This window comes from Solenopsis invicta, chromosome 4 (assembly GCF_016802725.1).
Source record: "Solenopsis invicta isolate M01_SB chromosome 4, UNIL_Sinv_3.0, whole genome shotgun sequence".
Taxonomy (NCBI): Eukaryota; Metazoa; Arthropoda; class Insecta; order Hymenoptera; family Formicidae; genus Solenopsis; species Solenopsis invicta.
In genome coordinates, this window is record NC_052667.1 from 8,774,042 (window position 1) to 8,794,924 (window position 20,883).

The 20,883-nt window shown below is 31.5% G+C and overlaps 1 protein-coding gene across 6 annotated transcripts in view; it reads left to right on the forward strand.

Moving 5' to 3' along the window:
• The window catches only part of LOC105196291 (neurexin-3), a 502,597-nt gene that overhangs the window by 322,817 nt on the left and 158,897 nt on the right, over positions 1-20,883 (forward strand). For all 6 annotated transcript variants that reach the window (XM_039447938.1, XM_026137070.2, XM_026137067.2 and 3 more), the window contains exon 6: positions 20,390-20,416. In XM_039447938.1, coding sequence (XP_039303872.1) covers positions 20,390-20,416 — 27 coding nt within the window. The remainder of the gene's footprint in view (positions 1-20,389; positions 20,417-20,883) is intronic.

A 20,883-nucleotide genomic window follows, 5' to 3' on the forward strand; every position in this document is an offset into this window, starting at 1 on the left:
AGGGTTGCGGATGCGCAACGCGTGGAGAATTGGGTCGAGAATAGCGCATGGCCCGCCTAATGTCCGTTGCTGCTTTGGATAATTTTCCTGATGTGAGCACACGTTGTTCGTTTGAATCACTTCCGCAGCTGTGTAAACGAGGAATCGATTCCCCGAACATATGCTGCCGAAGGATCGGCCTTCCGCGCCGCGCCGCGGCTAGACCAGGGAAATATTTACCCAGCATTGTAATACGAAATTTCCCTGTTTTTCAAAAACAAATGTATATTTTTAGTATAATTCTAATATTGTTGCACGATTGATTTAAATATTCCGTAGCGATGACGCTACTCCAATAATGGCGCTTCTTGTTAGACATCTAAAGCTGAACGTAAAAGGTTAATAAGTACAGCTCGTATTCTTCTTTAGGATTTGGAATAGAAGTAATGCGTTACAATTACTTGTTTTTTAATGACGGACTGAATGGCGCTATTATTCTTTTCTCGTGACATAGTAACACTTATTCAGCAACAGAAATGAATTTGACAATTACTTTCAGCGTTACTTTTTAATATTTTGAATTTAATATTTGTGATAATTTCTGTTGTGCATGTATCTGTTCAATCTTCAGCCTTTAGTTAATTGATACTTATGCTATTGCACAGTCCATTGTTATGCTTAAAAACCATCTTGAATTTTAAGATGTCATAAATCAATCATATTAGCGTATACATTTTAACCCTTTCGTGCCTAGTGACACATGCGTCAAACTTTTAAAAGTTCTTCCACAAAAATGAAGAAAACAACTTCTTCCTGGACTTATTTAAAACATGAAGGATAAGACTAACAAAAAATCAACATCCTTAGAAATTTCCCCCCTTAAGGGGGGAAGGTCATGTAATCGGCCAAAAAAAAAACTGATTTTCATAAATTTTTTTTGCAGCACAAGACTTTTAATGAACTGTCCATAACTTTTCTCGCATATTTTTTATAATTTGTAAATGTAGAAACAAATTTTATAAACCAAATTAGTTCAAATATGGCGGCGTGCTTGCTCCCCAAGTCCTGATTTTCGAGGGAGTCAAACGGTGTGCAATATAACTAAAAAAATATTCGATCAATATAGCTGAGACTGTGCATGTTTATTTTTCACTAAATTCTTCATCGAGTGTACCTATAAAATTTGTAAGAATAACAATTCGAACTATTCTTTTCAAGTGATAAAAATTTTATGCAAAAATTCAACATTTTTTTTAAGACAGCGTAGCATTTTTATTTTAGTACTCTTTACTATCGGATTTAGGTTCTTCTGTTGTGCAATTTTATCAAAGAGACAGATTTGTCCGATTTTTTATTTCAAGATAAGATAAAAAAAATATTGCATTAGATGCCATTTGACCCCCTCGAAAACCAAACTTGGAGAGCGAGCGTCATTACGCTGCCATATTTGAACTAATTTGGTTTAAAAAAATTTTGTCTACATCTACGAATTATAAGAAATATATGAAAAAAGTTATGGACATTAAAAATCTTGTGCCGTAAAAAAATTTGACATAAAAATCAGCTTTTTTCGGCCGATTACATGACTTTTCCCCCTTAATTTGCATACTGCATTAAAAAATTCATAAAATAGCTTAAAAATGAAAAATGCATAACTTTCACAAAAATTAAGATAGCGTATTTTTTTAACTTATTTTGAAGGTCAATCTATAATCAAACTTTTGAAATTTAATGTAGCAGATAAAAATATTAAACTTTATTGGATTTGAAAGTGACATTTTGGTCCGCTATACTGGATTCGTCATTTTGAATTTTTGAATTTTAAAATTTTGGTATCAGATTTATAATCAGAGATAATATTAAAATTTTTAGACATAAAATCAAAAAAAGAAAAAAAAATATAAATTTTATTGTACTTATAAATTTAATAGGAAGCAAAATTTTTAAATGTTTTAGTTTAAACGTTTAAAAATTTCTTTAATTTCTTGTGATTTTGCGAATGTAACGTACAAAATAATACTTTTTATTTAAAAAATTGTTTTAAAAAGAATAATATTTTTTGATATCATTTAATATTATATTTAATAGTTATTAATTAATATTTTAACAAAAAAAACATTAAACAAGTAAATTTTTCTTTAATGTGACCTTATTTCAACACTAAAAGAATAACAGAAAAAATAACAAATCGTTACTTTTTATTTAAATAACGATAACGGTAATGAGCTTCTGAAAAGTAATTTTCCCTGTTTCTCTTCATGGTTCCGATCCTTGACTGTGATAAGCCATAAGCCCGCCTCCCAGAAATCTGCAATGAGTTCCCAGCGATTCTATCGTTCCAATTTTAATCATTGAATAATGTTAATGACAAATTAATCAATACCTTAATCACGAGCAATCACGAAGGTTTACGACATTTATGTCGCGTTCAAACGCATATTATTTATTATCGCGCTCCAGTTATCTCTACTTACGCGATGAGTGGCGATATCTCTCCATGTGGCATTTCAATATGCATTGCACACGCACACGTACGATATACGCGACTGTTCCCATCGTGTTACAAAGCGCGTGTGTTTGCGACATATCTCGGGCGCAGCTCAAAGCGCCAAGTAATTGTGCACATTTTCAATAGCGAAAGATAAATACTAAATTGCGAACGGGACGGGTGCATCAGCCGTGTACGATTATTTTCCTGGCACGATTCACGCTGCACATTTATGGTGGCACACGGTGATCTCATTACAAAAAGAAAAGTACTCATATATGTTTATCAGGTTAATCACGCACGACGCGCTGTTTCTGTTTCAATATTATATGTCGGTTTCGCGGAAAGTGCTAATCTAGTAGTACTGATACGACTAATCTAGACTAGAATTAATAATAAAGGTAGACCGATGAAAATCGACACGTTATTAGAGAAAAGTCGCCAATATCGACATGGGTCTCCTAAAGCGACACCCCCTTATTTCTCAGAAACTAATAAAACATGCCAGTTTACGTTCCATCCAGATTATACGAGTATGTTTACATTTAAGAATTTGTGAGAAAAATAAGAAAGAGAAGAATATAAGTAAAATAGTTTCAGGGCGCTACAAATCTGTAAAATGATCGAATACTATTTATAATATGTTTATTATTATTTAAATTGTGCAAAAAAGATCTTAGGTACATTTTATTTGTCCCTTTGAAGAAGTTGTTTACAACAGATATAGAAAAAGGCAACGGACATATGGATTTTTATATCTTTAATTATTCAAGCAAATAACGTTTTTAATTATTAACAAAGCCCGCTGAACTGCAAATGAAAAAAGCCAATTAAATCGATAGTCGAATTTATTGCTGCTTCTACTACGCGATCGCGTCTCATGCATAACTCCGCGTCGTAAATCGATATCGTCGTGCACTTTGATGTTAATATAATATTTTTTCTCAGGTAAGATAGTTAATAATGTAAAACTTTTTGTATCTACTGTCAAGCTTTATTGTGTGTTTCCAATTTTAGAGTTAGGATCAGAAAATGAATAGCGCACCTCTGTCTAGTATTATAAAAATTGTTATCATATCTGGTAGAAGACACTTTCTCGTTTGTATTTAAGTTTTCAAAGTTTTATTTTTAGTTTCTGTTTAAAAAAATACAAGAAAGGCGAGATGAAATTAAAAAATAAAGTAATATCGACATCAGTACTGACGACCTTCGTCTGATATTAAATTTTTAAACATTTGCTGTTTTTCTTAGCAACACGTCCGAAAACGTCCAAATGACCTGCAAAAAATGCAGACGATTGTATTATAAATATATGTATGTATATAATATATAATATTAAGAAGAGATTATTTTTAATTAAAATTGTAAATTTGTTACTATCTTACACAACTTTAAAAGTATTTTACATCTTTAAATACAGCAACAGAGCCGTAATCAGGATGCGGCGAACGAGACGCTTTTGCCTGTGAAAAATTTGAAGGAACGCAAAAAAATGACAATGTAAATTCAAAGTATGTAAATAATCCAAGTGCTATTGAAATTTCTTTGGAAATTTTGAGTTTTAAACGGCATGCAATATCGGTACTTTCTAAATATAAAATCAACTTATATATTTAGACATTTTTTAAATTAATTATTCTTTAACCGAATCATGCCCAAACTTAGAGATAACATCAAAAATATTTTTAACTATTCCGGTAGCAGTTTTACGTAGAATAAGTTTTAGTAAGTAAATTGAAGTTAATAAAAAATTATTTATTATTAAATTAATAAAAGTTATGAAATATAGAATTTCTTTTAATTGAAAATAAAATACATAAAGACATAAATTTTAATAAAATAATTGACAATTTTGCGACTACCAGAGCATGAAAAGTATTATTTTATTTAAAAAAAATACATTTTCTTTGAATTTCTAAGAGTTAATGTTATATGAAGGTAAAATATTTTTACTCCGATTTTAGTAACTATGTTTTGTTTGTTTGCAATATGTTTATTGAAATATCCTTATTAAAGTTATATACACGTAATTTATATGTTTGTAAAGTACACGCAATTACATATTCTCTTATTATATTAATATTAGTATATTAAATATTATTAATTAATATTATATTTCTCTTTATATTTCACATGCTGTAAAAGAAATATTTTTTGTTACTAAGGGACGTTTTTTTTTGCCTCGAGCGTCGCAATGTCTAGTTCTAGCTCTGCTTGAAAAATGATATTTTGTAAAAGAAATCAGTATCTTGCAACTCAAAAATGATGACTATTTTGATGATTTCTTTACAAGACATTTACTACCAAAAAAAGAAATATTTCAATTTTTAGAAAATTCCTTTTCTACCCTTAAAAAATCGTGAATTTTCATTGATGCTCGGGGAGATTTCGAGGATTTTACTTTCAAATTTAAATTCCATCTCTCTTTTTTGACAATATTTTTTTATGGTCATTTTTTTCTTGAAAATGTCGACAATGAATATAGTTGCGCGTATACACTGTGTTATACAGACTTATGTATGTACGTTCTCGCGTGAGGTTTCACTTTAGAAGAGTGCAAATTCTCTTCAAAAAGTTCAGAGAATAATTTCTAAGTTTTTATGAAACAATCGGTGACAATAAAACACACCGCTTTAAATTAGCGAAATGTGATTAATCAATTCGAGTTCTATGCATCCGGTGAGTTAGATTCATGTATTGCAGATCATTATATGCTATATTGTTCGGATTATTTCTGTGGTTAATAGTATACTGTTATTGATAGAATAATCAGTAGGTTTAGAGGTATTCATAAATAAAGGAAATACGTACGCATTAAAGATGTACTATAATTTGCTCGTTGTCGGATGTTAATCTTCGATTGATTACATTTATAAATAAAGCGAGCTCGATTTCGCTGTTTATTACAGTACTATTTCTTTTTGATGCTTTCTTAAATTTAATATTAAAACTGAAGAGGTTTTCTCTCCTTTATAATTAAAAATTAGATGTGATTAAGAAACAAAAGCTCGTGTAAAATAAATTTAAATTAGAAAGATAAAATAAATTTATTTGAAAGCTGCATTAAAAAATTCTGTAATCTTATTTGGAATTTTGAATAAAATTCCTGAAAAATCCAAGAAGTCTGAGAAAATTCTTTTACAAAATCTTGAGTGAACATTCCACTTTAATAAAAATGGACTACGTTATATAGTTTCACAAAAAATTACCGCTAAATTTAAAATTGATGGAACGCTTATGATACTTTATGATTACATATAAACGAGAAAAATACATAATCACTAAAATATTATAATTTCACGAATTGATATTTTAAACGTTTAAGATTGCTGTAAGTAAAGGAATATTTACAGAGCTTAATAAAAGCGCTGTTGGCCAGAGCAGTAGGTAGAAAAAAAAAGTGCACTTATTGAGAATAGTCATTGCATTAAACAAGGGCTTTCACGCAGCGTTCTTCAACCCTTCTATTTTACGAGCGGTATGACTACCTACTTTCCGGGCGCATTCAAAGAGCAAAGAGGGTCTCCCCCGTTCATTCTCGAACATTGTCCTTCGACCTGTTACTATTGCGATACGTGTAAAGGTTAATACCGTCATGGAGAATGGAGGAAGGAAGGGAAAGAGAGTAGGGAAGGAGATTGGGTGTCTAGACACCCCTACTCTTCAGTTGGACTTTGAGCCCCCGGGGTGCGAGCTGCGAGAGGATCGACTTGCAGCGCGGATTGCCTATTACGTTCCCTCCGCGAGCGTTTACACTCGCCGTATGTTGCACACACGAGCACTATTATCTTGCCGATGGTTTAATTGTGCGGTTACCACGGGCGCTTTTGCCGATATATAACAGTCGAGCATAAGTGTTTTTCACTTTCCGTTGAGTTCTCATTGAAGACTTATTAGATATTTCAATTCATCATAAGAGAAAATTAAAATATGACATTTATTTATATGACCCAAGAATGTAGTATGTATATATGTAAAACAAAATTCACAAAACAATAAAATTATAAAAATTTTATGCAAGTATTTGCTGTTATTTGAAGCTGTTTACAGTATTTTTGAATTTTTACATTGCATTAATAACCGAACATTTTTCAACTGCGTTAGTAGCAGAAAAATTTTAGTATATAGGGTAAGGTTGCGGATATCGCATCGGCTCCTAAATTGCACTACCTCGTGTACAAATTCAACCACAGTATTTGTACACTTTTTGTGAAATTATTTGGAAACTATATGTATAACATTATCATTGTTCTTCATTGAACTCAACATGTTAAGAAATTTTGTTATTAAAATTTATAGAAAAATTGTAACTTTGCTGCTATTTTTCAACACATTTTGTAGCTTGATTGCAAAAAAAATAAATAAATAATCTAAATTTTGGTAATTTGTAATAATCACAATATTGTTAAAATTAGATTAACAAAGTTCAAATAATTTTGGATTCTTATTTGTAAATTAAATAAATAAAGTTTTACAAAATGCTTTAGTCTCCTAAATTGCATCATGTTCTATAAATCGCGCTATTGTTCTAATTGTGGTTATATGTACAAATCAAATACCACAATTATACAAAGCATACATTGTAACAATATTGCCGTAATGTAGCAATGTTATTGCAATACTATTGAGAAATTATCGAAATAATAACATTGACAGAAATTATATTTAGCTTAGGATATTTATCTTCAATATTAATAAAATTATATTTATCTAACGCATTTTTGCTCGAGAAGAAAGAATTTAGTAGAAAAAGTATCGTTTTATCTAAGGAAGAGAAATATTAACCTGCGGTGCGATTTAGAAGAGTGGTTGCTTAAATCGCACTACTTGAAGGCTTCTTAAAAATCGTTATTTAAAAATTTACGTTAATACATAAAATTCTGAAAAAATATGCATGAGAAAAGAAATTTTGTATTTTATTATAACGTAAGAAAATGAAAAATATTCCTCATAACTATTTAGTTATAACCCTTTATGTTAAAAATGGTGCGATTTTGGCAATCTTATCCTATTTTTAATAGTTTTAGTAAACAATTATTTTTTCCAAAACACACACATTGCCCTTTTCCTCTCTCTCTTTCTCTTTTTCTTTCTCTATTACAAGTATAAAATACAGGAAACTCTCTATTACAAAGCAAAATAGTTAATTTTAGATTTACGTTTGTTCAGTGAACAACCGAGTTTCCAATACTTGATGTATGTACTAGCGTTTTACGTGTCCGTTAGAGAAATACAAAGCAAACAATTTACGATCAATTCTATATTCAATTATTATAGTTTAACTTTTTATTTTCGCTACGTACCTCGCTATCCGTTTGTTAATGAAAAAAAAAAGAAACGGTTAACGGGAAAAAAAACTTTTATTTTTATTCGCGGTAAAGGTTTATGTGTAAAGGTACATTTTAATATATCGCGGATTCGAGTCACGTTACGGAATCGAGCAAGTGGTTGGACTATTTTTCATACTCGCTCGAGAATGCTTCGAACTCGGAAATGCAGAGGAAACAGAAATCCAGCTGGCTGAGGCTATGATGACACGCACGAGTGCACTTAACGCACGACACTTCGCGGTAGCGTTCGTTAGTATCGACCAACATGAATACTCTGATGACGTTCCGCATGCGAACTTCTGAGATTTCAATCGATTACGTCACCCACGAGCGCCATAAATTAAGGCCTTAAATGCAATCACCCGACTTGCAGCTTCGAGATAAGCTTATCGGTTAATCGCCTAGGTTTTATTAAATTTTAGATAATGTATCGCTGTAATTGGCGAACTGTAAAAAGAAGGAAAAACAAATGGATAGGGGAAAGTTGCCGAATGCGTGTTACGTTTAAATTATTTTTTATTTTATTTTATTTTTTATTTTTGAAAAACAATTTTTATGTTTAAGTAAATATATTTAATTTAATATCATTTAAAAGAATATTTACTAAATTTAAAAATAAATTATTTTATACTAGCTAATATTTATTTAAATCAAGTATATAATCAATGTTAAAATAAATATATATATTTAAACGTAAAAATGTTTTTTTTAATGTATTTAATAAAACGTGTAATTTTACATATTTTTTTTTAATTTGATATATTTTGTAAGAATATCAAGTTAATCTTTACAATAATTGCAAATATGTAACACACACACACACACACACACACACACACACACACACGCGCGCGCGCGCGCGCGCGCACGCACGCACGCACGCACGCACACGCCACGCACACGCACACGCACACGCACACGCACACGCACACGCACACGCACACGCACACGCACACAGTGAATGTAAAATATTTTACAATAAACGTTTTATAAAAAAATGAAAGTACGTTATAAAATTGCATAATTTTGTCACTATCAGTGAAATAGGTACCGAAAAGCGGAACTCTCCTTTCGGCGACTTTTATTATGATATTCGTAATCTTGCACCAAAATACAGTAGTATACCAATTTGCAGCCAAATCGGAGGGTTCCGCTTTTCGGAAGCTCACCCCTATCAGTTACATAAATTGATTAAAAATTGAAATGATTTGTATTCAATTTTTTCAATTGTTGGTAGCATAAAACAAGATATAAGTCTTATTAAATTATTATCTATGTTAATTCTATGACTAAAAATTGCTTAAATTAAGCTTTAGATTGTAATACTATTGTTAACAACGGTCTGATCGCCATCATGTTTTTCTTAATTTTATTCAGAAAAATATATGTTTTTAATTATTCTGAATTCTTTTAAATAGAGGAAACAGAGAGAAAAGATATTTTAATGTAAGGATTAGCAAAAAAATTTCATATACGAGGTGCCTTTAAAGTATGCGGAACTTTACTCGTTACATTTTGGAAACAGTTCAAAATTACAAAAATTCACGAAATATGTATTGTTTCGAGGGTCTACTCTTTTAACGGGGTTATGGAAATAGCTCCCATCAAAGAACGCCCTAGGGGAACCCCAACTCAAACATTTCAAGTGAAATCCTCCATAATGTAATATATTATTTAAAATAGCATAATAAAAGGAAATTGTTGATACAAAACGGAAGATGATACGTTGATAAGTTGATCCATTTGGGAATTACAGTATTTACGGTCAAAGTTCAAAAAGGCCAATTTTCAAAAAGATCGTTACTTCCATCCGAAAAATTTTAAAATTTTAAAAATTTAAAAATTCTAAGAGGTCTTAAGAAAGTTAACCCCAACTTTCCACATGGGTACCCTGTTCAATTTTTTACATTGCTGTAACATTTTTATAACATAATTTGCAAAGACTAAGATTGGGGTTTAACAAAATTTCAACTATATCCATAGATACAATAAGCCTGCAGGCACATTTATTTTTTATTATTTTTGTAATGTAAAAACGCACGAAAATTTTAAAATCAAAGTATTCATTTTTTTGGGACTTTTTACAACACAATTTTTTTCAAAAAAGATTGCAATTATTTGAGAATAAAATATCTTTGACTTAGATCTCATTTATCATCTTTATCAGACTTTGAAGTATGCTATGCTTCTTGTTCAGAGATATAGCGTGTTAAAGTTATAAAATTCCACAAACCCGTAGGTGGAGAGGAAGATAACCAAAGAAAATATGCGTGGAAAGCTAGGGTTAAGTCATAAAAATTTTCCTATTATTAAAATACAACACCATGCCAGTAAATAAGAGTTAAAATGTGTAAAATGAAACATAGATGAAGCAATACATTCATGCTCAGTACTGCGAAAACGTAACGTAAACGGTACACCTTGGTTTGTGGAACGGCTACAATTCTTCAGCCGTTTCATATTGTACGTTCCCAGGAAATGATAATGGAACCAGATGACATACGAAGGTACTTTATATGAGTTTAGAGCGCATCTTGTAGATGTCGAGGAAGTTATTGACAAGTGAAATTTCAATAGCGGCCCACAACATTGGCATTGCAACTTAACTGTTAAAGAAAACTATAAAAATTGATTAGATGATTTAGCAGACGATCGAGATACGGCAACTTTCTCTCTTGTCCAATAAATTTAAGATTTTAACATTTTTCACGTAGATTGCTGCTAATGGCTAATACAAGCACAAACGCATCAGTATTATTTCATTTCTTGCGTTTGCAGCGATTTTATTTTTCTGCAGACAAAATTAAATAAAAAAAAAAATCTGAAAAAATAATGTAGCTTGTATTTGAGTGAACTACTTGTATTCCTAACATCAAGAATTATATTCTTCAATGTATTTCGCGAGTAAAAATGGAAAAGAAAATTCAGCCTGACATGTAGCACGAGGGATGCCTTAGAATGAACAAGGAAAACGCGCGCGTAGTCGTTTGAAGATCCTCAAAGGGCGAAGCCTGCCACGATCGCGCGTGCTCCACCCGAGAGATTCCACCGATCTCTGACAGAAAGATTTAACACCGTATCACCTAGGAGCGCATCCATTCGCCGCGCTCGGTGCATACCTATGAGGGCAACCCGTTCGTTCGTTCGCCTCGCGTTCCTCCTCGCAACGAATTCTTCCCGCTTTCACACGCGCGGGCGAGCACGGGGTGACGGAGGCGGATTGCTTCTCATCCTTCGTGTGTCACTAGATCACCAGATATTCCTTAGGCACGAGTACTTTCATCTCTCGTCGCCACGTCCTCGTTTTTCGTGGCGAGTGCATCGACCGCAAAACCGAGCCTTGCATTTGTGGGTAAACAGGGCGTCTCGGATATGCAACGTGATTTTATTTGATATTATGCAGAATTTACTTGAAATATTTCACCGATTTAAGATTTTATCTGATTTCTGTTTTATCATGCGTTTTTTTTTTACATTGACTGTGAGAAAAAATTCACTAAAAAATTCATTAAAAAGAGAATTCTTTTTTAATTCTAGTAAACCATGTATTTGCATACAATAAATCGTTAAGGGATTTTCTTAAAATATGAGATTACATTTATTTATTTAAAAAGCATAATTTTCTATTACGTAAATCATTTATTAGTTATAAAAATCATTTTATGCATTTAATTAAAAATAAATAAATAAATAAAAGGTTGTTTCTATTAAGTAAATTAATTTATTTAACATCTAATTTCAGGTAAATGAGTAAACCATTTATAATTTATAAAAAGTATTTTCTACTATATAGTAAATTTATTATACATTATTATGCATTACAGTTTTTCTTTTTTAATGTTAAAGATAAAAATAAAATGAAATGTTTACTTAAAATCTTTGAATTATGTATTAAAAATTATAGAAGCTGTATTACAAGAGAGAAAGAGAAAAAAACATTACCGCATGATAATTTTACCTGAATTAGATGTTTTTAAATTGACGTAATGTTGTATCGTCTTTGAAAAATACACTTACCCTATCTTCATAAAAGAAAAAATACGTCCAGCTAGGCGTTGTCGATCCGAAATGACACTCAAATTGAATGTTAACTCCCAAATAAACTTCTAACTTGAAGGTTAACACTCAATTTGAATGTCATTTCGAACCGCCAACGCCTAGTTGGGTGTATTTTTTTTATAAGGGTAGTAAAAATTTAGGATCTCTGGATCATGAGTCTCCTGCGAATGTGCTACGCTACATTTGTTCAACTAAGAAATGTATTATATGTCGTCTATTTATAAACAGCGCGCTATTACTGCAAGTAAAATTTTTTTATTCTTATCATATGTTAACTCTATTCAAATATGCGTTTCTTCTCAAATGTAAATTATTTTGTAAAAAATATTTACATTTTATAAATAATTTTTTTATTACTTTTTTTACTTCGGAATACATGAATTTAAACAAATATTTACTAAAATATATTTAAAATTAACAGAATCAGATTCAATATTTTAAAAATTTATTTATTAGATTTTAAATATTCTTCTCAAAATGTATTAGGGTAAAGTCGGTATTTACGCCGCGGGGGGATGTACGCCGCAGCAGTCAGAAAAAATAAAAAAAATAAAGATAGTTTGTTCACAACCACTTTGTTATGTGCCTTCATGCTATATTAGTATTGTATTTTAATTACAGTTTTTTATTGTTAATATTAACGAAAATATCGTAAATTAAATTAATTGTTTCATGTATAAGTAGTGCGATCGTGTATTACCATCTACGTAAAATGATTACTATAAGAAATGTAAAAGGCATAATGATTATTTCATGATACGTAAATGTAGAGCGATAATAAAGGATGGAATACAAGCAAGATACAAGTGCATAGCTCTTGTATTTTTTATTTAGTTTGATACCTTGAATATTCCACTTGTTTAGGATATACAGGCCTTTTCAGCGAGCGGGATTTATGCCGTAATACAGACACTGCGTGATTGGAAAGCAGCACTTACCCTATGTTGAGCACTATGTTGAGAACACAATGCGCATATATCTACACTCTGTTGATGTCTGTGCATAATAATTTCTTCAATATTGTATTATTATTACTCTGTAAACATATTTACTGTTTTTATTCTTTAATAAACTTTGTAAACACATTTTATAAGTCATTATGTTATTTTGTATTATGTTATTATCGTATTTGTAAATGTTAGTTATAAATTATCAATGCGCCGTGTATCTTACACATCAGTAGTCGTAAATTCCGCCACTTTTTTTTTATGACCTTAATGCAAGAGTTTCTTTAAGTTTCTTTTTCAAGTATAAGAAAAGAAATATTTCATATTTTAAATTTTTTTATTGTAGTAAAAAGTATGAAGTGAAGTTTTCATTGGTATAATTTATTTTCCTTTAACATAGTAAATAATACTTGATAAATTAAATTTTCGATAGCTACGGCGTATATACTGCTTTTACCCTAAGTCTTAATTTGAATCAAGTAAGCAATTATTTTTTTATTTTAATTTGCGTTTGTTTAAATATTATTTATTAAATATATATATATATATATATATATATAAGTAAATCTAATTTTAATAAATATGTTTCCTAAAATTAAGAAAATTTTTCCTCAGTGTGCATATTATATATATATTAGTATTTTTATTATATGTAACTATAAAATTTATCGTAACTCGTATTTGTAATGTCAAAAATTAAGAAAGTGCGATAAATAATGCAAAGATGTTTCATAAGGGAAAAGATCGTTTTTACAAAAGCCGAAAAAGTATCGCGCCTTCCCGAGGCTCTACAAATTAAAGTTAAATTAAAAACTTCTGGTCGTATATTCCAGCTAACAATAAGAAAGAAAAAAATGATCTAGCAATTTCTTTTTGAAACGAAACTTTCCTACTACTTCTTGAGCCACCCAGTACGCGACTTCGAACGAAGAGATTCGGAGTCGTATATGTCCCACCATAAATCAAGATTTCAATTCGTCGCCTGCCGGATCGAACTTATGTGCATCGATAGCGCCTCGCTCCTCTTGTCACGCTTGGCTTTCACGACGTGAAGACTTCGGGAATTTACTATCGAAGTATGCCATCTACGATACGTTTGTTGACGCGATCGATTCATGCCGGAGGAGGAAACACAAGATGCTCGTGTAATAATGCTCGTTGAGCGCGAGGAAATTTGCGCAGGGCGATTAAGCGCGTGCTTGCGCGTGTAAAAGGATAAAGAGCACGATGAAGAGAGCTATTCGAAAGACTCGGGGCAAGGTAATTGAGAGCGTGAATTTTTGGAATTACGTGATAAACAGCACATACGCAGAATACGCGTTAATGCGAGCCCGGTAAAAAATTTTTCATATATAATCATATATAATTATATATGATTATATATAATTTTATATAATTATATGTAATTATATACCAAATATGCCCATGCATATTAAATATATATTATCAAATATATAATTAAATATTTATTTATAAGATTATATATAATTATACAGGGTGATTATTAATGAATGTTCCCACTTTTTACCATCAGAGCACGCATTTGTAATTTCTAATATAATAATATGTTAGAAATACATATCCGTCGGTAAATCATGCTCCGATGATAAAAAGTGCAATGGAAACATTAATTAATAATCATCTTGTATATGTTTATATATAGACATATTTTATTTATTATTATACATAAAAATTTTTTTTCCGAATTCCGCCTATCGAGGACGCATTATCCGTAATTGTACGTTATTTACTTCGGATCAATGCTTTAAAATTTTATTAAACTTTTGAAAAATTGTCTTTTAACTTTCTAAATCATAACGTTATGAGACGTCGATCTATAGACAAAACGTATGTATAACGTTCAAAACCGGAGAACCCCGAGAAATGAATATGATTCGTTAGTCTGACGTTTGTGAAATATCCGGAGAGAGATGATCGCGAATTACGGCGGAATAGGTGGATCTACGATCCTTCGTTTGCGGAATGTTTGAAGTGGGCGATCTAAATCCGCGGCATTAAATCATTCTCGCGAACGAGAGGGACTAGCGATGCGCGTTCGAGCGGTTTTCTAGGAAACGTTTAATTCGTTACGTATGACTCAGCTGCGCAAACATTGGCTTATCCGAAAGAGAGTCCGGAGGAATGCCGGAGCTTTTCTTTGATATGCTGCTGACGCAAAGTAGTCCTTAAATTCACGACGCTCAGTGAAAATCCTGCGGGAGCCTCGATGGGGTCGTGCAATGCCAATTTTATGTAAAGTAGCAGCCCCACATTCGCTCGTTGCCTTATAAATTTGATATTAAGAACCTTGTTGCATTGTAAGTAGACCGCTCAATAGATAGGACTTACTTTTTAATTAACATTATTACGATTAAACGTGATGCGTAAAATATTAAAAGTAGGGATCGATACTTCGAAACGTCATACTTTATTCTGACACGAATGAATAATATAAAATGCTTCGTAAAATATTGACTTCTCGTTATTCGTACATTCGCCCAGCTCTGTAACTCATGTAGACACAAGGGCGTTAAGCTTCATGGGACAAAGCTTATCGAGCTCGCCCGTAATCCCTTTGCTCGCTATTTTTACTCGGCAGTGTACTCAGCATAGGAAATCTCATCGAATATTGCTCGCTTGAGCCTGAGGGCGATCTAAATCGAAAGCCAATTAAGCAGATAACTGATCAAAGGCAAACAATAAACGTATCGAACCGGCTTGCCGAGATATTAACATAATGCCGAATCAGAAGCCGTTCGTACATACGACTGACTACGAGCCTTCAGAAGCTGTTTGCATTGCCATAACGATCCTCAAATTGACTGTAATGCATTAAATTTGATATATTATGATGATCGTTTATTCGAACCGAATCTGTATTTTATTATAATAATTGCGTGAAACTACGTTTGAAACAAAAATTACGAATCGCATATATTCTCAAGTGATGTTGCATGAAAAAAAAGTATTTAAAAAGAGTGCATTGAAAGAAAAAGATACTTAAAAACAGTGACGGCAAAAAAACGATTTTTTCAGCTATGTTGTGGCCCTCGAAATATACGCCAAACGATGCTATTATGCCATGATGGGAACATTAATCTCAGAAAAACTATAAATTGAATATAGGAGTAATTTTGGAGATATGGAGAGTCAAAATAAATAATGAATTTCCAATATTGTCCAAATACAAGAGACAAAAAGGAAATTAAAAATTTCTTTGATAACAGTTTGACTTTTAATTAATCAAAAAGTGATTCTCTAACCACCTACTAAAAATCGATCCCTGCAGTTCTGTTGCTCAATTTTTTAAAAGAGGTAAACCACTCCGAAAGTAGTTTTTTGGTGAATTTTTCGAAAACGCAGATAAAAAATGTTTTAACTAAAAGTTGTTTTGAAATTCTTCCATTAAAAAGATCTCTTTTATTTATTTATTTCTTTTTTGGACTAATCTTTTGGTCGCGTTTGAAGAAACAGTTTCTGAAAATAACGGGTATCCTCTCTAGAAACTGTAATTGCAATAACAAATGTCGACATTAATGATATTTTTGTAGTATATTTTAAGAATTATTGTAGAAAAAGTTTATTTATTTTAAATATTGTAATATTTACACTGCGCGTGTGTTCAGTCTTTAAATTGTTCGAAAACAATCACTATTTATTTGTAAACAACTCTGACAGACCGCTATCATATTTCCACTAATTTTATAAATTCTACAAAAAATATATTTTTTTTTAATTTTTCTAATTTTTCTGAATACTTATAAATCAGAGTTTGAAAAAGACCAATTTTCAAAAAATTATTTTCATTTGGAAAATGCTACAAAATTTCTAAGAAAGTTAAACCATAAATATTTCTTATCTCAAAATATAACAGCACACTTAAGTAAGAGTTCAAATATATAAATAAAACATAAAAATGAAAAAAATACATAAATGTTCAATATTGCAATAAAAGTAACTCAAACAATAAACTCCGGTCTGTGGGATACAATTTTTCAAACGTCCTATATTACACGTTTTTAGCAAATGCGAGCACTATGCTTGATATGGTAAGGACAGCATACGAAGATATACTATAAATTTAGTTCACAAAAGCTTCTTGTAGATGTCAAGAAAATACGTACGAAATTATTGATAGTAAAGTTTCAATAGTGGTCTGTGAGATCGATGTCACAGTTTAAAAGGTCTTTATAGGACGTACCTAATTTTTGGAAGCTATAAATTGACAATTAGTGATTAATCCTTATAATTAGTTGGTATGGTGCAGGACCAATATTAAAATAATGAATCTTTTTTTCCATGTACTTTTCAGTTAGTACTTTACCAGTTTCCAATGTTGATTAATGTATTCTACGTTTACTTGGCGTATTGAGTTTCAATTTCAATATCACTAAATATTACTATATTATTAACTTTATCAGAATAACAAAAAATAAATGTTTATAAGCAGGTGATATTAGCAATTCACAACTTTTTCCTAAACAAAATAATTTTCTAAATGAAATAAATGTATCAAAACCTCTACTTTTTTTGAACGCGATTTCCAAAGAGTTAGACAAACAAGAACAAATGAAACGGATACCTCTTTTATACAGAATTTCAGAACAACTTTTATCCAAAACATTTTTTTTTGTATCTGCATCCGTTTTCAAGAAATTCAGCAAAAACCTTTTCGATGATTGTTAAAAAAAATTAAACATCAAAGGAAGAGTGATCGAATTTTTAGTACGGTGGTCAAAAAGTTATTCTAAATAATTTTAGTTAAAATCCCACTACTATTATCAAAAAAGTTTTAATTTTATTTTTGTATCTATTGTACTTAAAGATATTGAAAATTTATTGCTGTTTTGACTCTTTGCATCCTCAAGACTACCACTATACTCAATTTAAATTTTTTATGAGATTAATGTTAATCATGTACCATCGTTTTGCATATAATACTATTCAATTTTCGAGAGCTACAAAAAATTTCAAGTTTGCCGTCACTCTTTATTTGTGAGACATTAATTTATTTCCCTGAAATAAATCTTTACTTTTAAATACGCCAAAGTAAAATTTTATTCCTAGCAAGTAAATCAGTCAATAAGAAAAACGAAATATATTTCACAGAAACGTACCTTTCGTCTTCATAAATAATCATCAAATTTTTTATAACCAATAAATGTCGAGAAAGACGTCACAAATAATATATATTTATTTGAAAAATATTTCGAATCTCTTTCTCAGTGTATACTGTGCTTGTCTAATGCTTCGAAACGTTGTTCCATAATTTATTATTTAATCCTCAGCTTTTATACATGCGTTGTACCGCACGTTGTAGCGTCAAACGCGTATCTTTAATGAGTTTCTCTTTGATTAAATGTGAGCTTTTTTCAAATGCGTGCATTTGATGCGCGACAATGCATGCATACAAACCGGGATACTACGATCTATCGTCATCACATTCTAATGAAAGTGGTACTATATATTTGCACTAAATATACAAAACTTTGTATGAATTATATTTCTTTATTAAATAAAATCGTCAACACTGATAAATTAGTTTGTTTTTTAATAATATTTTTCAAACACTATCAGTTCTTATTGTTAAACAAAAGCAAACAAAAGCTTACAAAAATAAAATTTTAAAAACGTGAATACAAACTAAAAAATGCTGTCTATTAACAATTGGTATGGCAGTAGTATTTTATAACAGTGGTATTTTTGCAATACTGTATATTTTTGTATTTTGTATTAATTAATGTTATCGCGATATAATCCAATAAAAAGTGTTTGACAAATTGGACCTCAAAATTAGTACAGTAGGCAATAACGCCAAAATTCAGGCGTCCTCGTAAGGAAGAAGTTATAACTGTAAAATAAATTGATAAAAAATAAATAATGAAATATATTTTTATGCATTAAACAACAAAGTTTATAAAATTTATAAAATTGAAAAGCTAGAATTGAATTCTCGTAGTCTATGTTTTCTTAGCACTTTATTAATGTATAGTGTGAATCTGTCCAACACTATTTTGCCCATCTTAGAGATATTAGAAAAAAATGTGAACAAATAAAACATCTATCAACATTGTAGTTGATGAAGAATTCTTTCATATTTTCTTTAAATGATGAAGAAAATATGAAAGAAAAAAATAAAAGTTTTAAAAAACTACAAATATGTAAAAACGTTTACTCACTATTATTTAAACTATGCAATTTACAAAAGAAAATCGTGCAAATTGCATAGTTTATTCTCGCTTTTCAAAAATTCTTTTCTGCAAATTTTATATAGAAAGAAAATCATGAACACATAAACTAGGAGCTTTTATTTCTTTACGTATCTAAGTAAGTCATGTTTTTATCATTATTAATACACTGTAACGTTTAGTTTCCGAGCCATAATGGAGTGCTACTTTAGAAAGTTTTAGACACTAACAAGGTGCCGGTATTGGCAACTTTCCTTATATATATACGTGTAGTGGAAAGCACAAATGGATTAAATGTAACAAAAATTAAATAGTCAAACTATATACTGTCGTATATACTAACGTTATGTAAGTTTATAATCATAGTGTATTGGTTTGATGTGCGCGCGACTGCCTAATTGTCAAACGATAGAGAAAGTTGACAACGATTTAGAAGTTTGCGTGTCGCACGGTACATAATCGCCACACGGTGATATACGTGTGCGTCTGTTTTTCGCGGCGCGCAAAGGCAAGAGCTAGCTCGCTCGTCACCGGCTTCCTCTTTCCCGCTGTTGCCCTTCTGTCAGTCGTTTAATCGCCGTGTGATCAAAGGGATTCCTTAATAAGGCCCGCACACAGCCGCAGGCTCGCAAACCGCCCGCGTTTAAAAAGCAAATGCCCTTTGTGTCACACGCACGTTCGAAGCGTATCAATGATGGGGAATTTTACTGATGAAATCTCAAGTTTCTTTAATCGCTCGTCTAAAAGCGTTCGAGAATAATTTTCATCTCAATCTCACTGAAAGATGGCGCGGCGAACGGAAATAAGGATAAAATGAAAAAGGATATTTTCGAGCTGTTTATCTTCCGTCAGAGCTATTTATCTTTCGAAATGAGAGGAATAATAGAGTATTTTCGGGGATCACTTGGATAGCGATCTCGTATACCGACATTACGTTATTATCTTGAGCGATGGTAAGATGATTACAACCCTAATGAGGTTCTGCGAAAAAATTTAGATTCCGTACTTTTTGATTCGCACCGCCGGGCGAAGCTACCGTGCATCAAACTCAGCGAGTCTCTTTCCCGCGGCGAGGAAATGAAAATCGGCGAAGTTTCTACAAACACGTAAAATGCGTTTGCATTTTTCTCAAGCGACGTGCGACGGCGTTGCCCCCGTTCTCGCATCAAAATAGTTTTTATGATAATCCAGGAGAAAAGTTTCGCCCGGCGTCGAATAGCTCGCGAGCTCTCGCGGCGATCAGCTTCGAAAGCTCGCCCGAGCGCCCGGCAACTTTTTTGGATTTCAATTGCTGTGCGGTGCGCCGCGTCGCTCGAGAACGACGACGACGACGACGAAAACGCGTAAGATGTACAGCCGTACTCTATACTGATGGCACATTTATGCTTTCTGTTTCAGATTTCTTCGATAACCAGCTTTTGCAGGGTGAGTGTCTGATTTTTATTGTACCGCTTATTGTGTGCGTACAGTGCGGTGCAATAATTCGAAGAGCCTAGTAGATGGCTGACTTACCGACGCCACAGTCTAACATACATTGTATAATGTTGGACTGTGGCGTCGATAAGTCAACCATCTACTAGGCTCTTTGAATCATTGCACCGCACTGTACGTATAAGCTTTAATGTGCCCGATCGCGTGCACTGAAAATGATAGTATTATTACAAAAAGATAGCGTGCAAAGGAATATTATTCTATTGGATTTACGTTATTTAGTTGATTAATCACGACGATTCTTCTCTGTGTACTTTTTTTTATGAAGCTACGCGACTGTTTTTCACTTATTAATTGATATTACCTTTATATTTTACCAAACAAAAAATTTATTTTATTTTAATTCGATCATCGTTTTGTAATTCCTGCATCTGACCTACATTAGGAAAAACGTTTTGTTG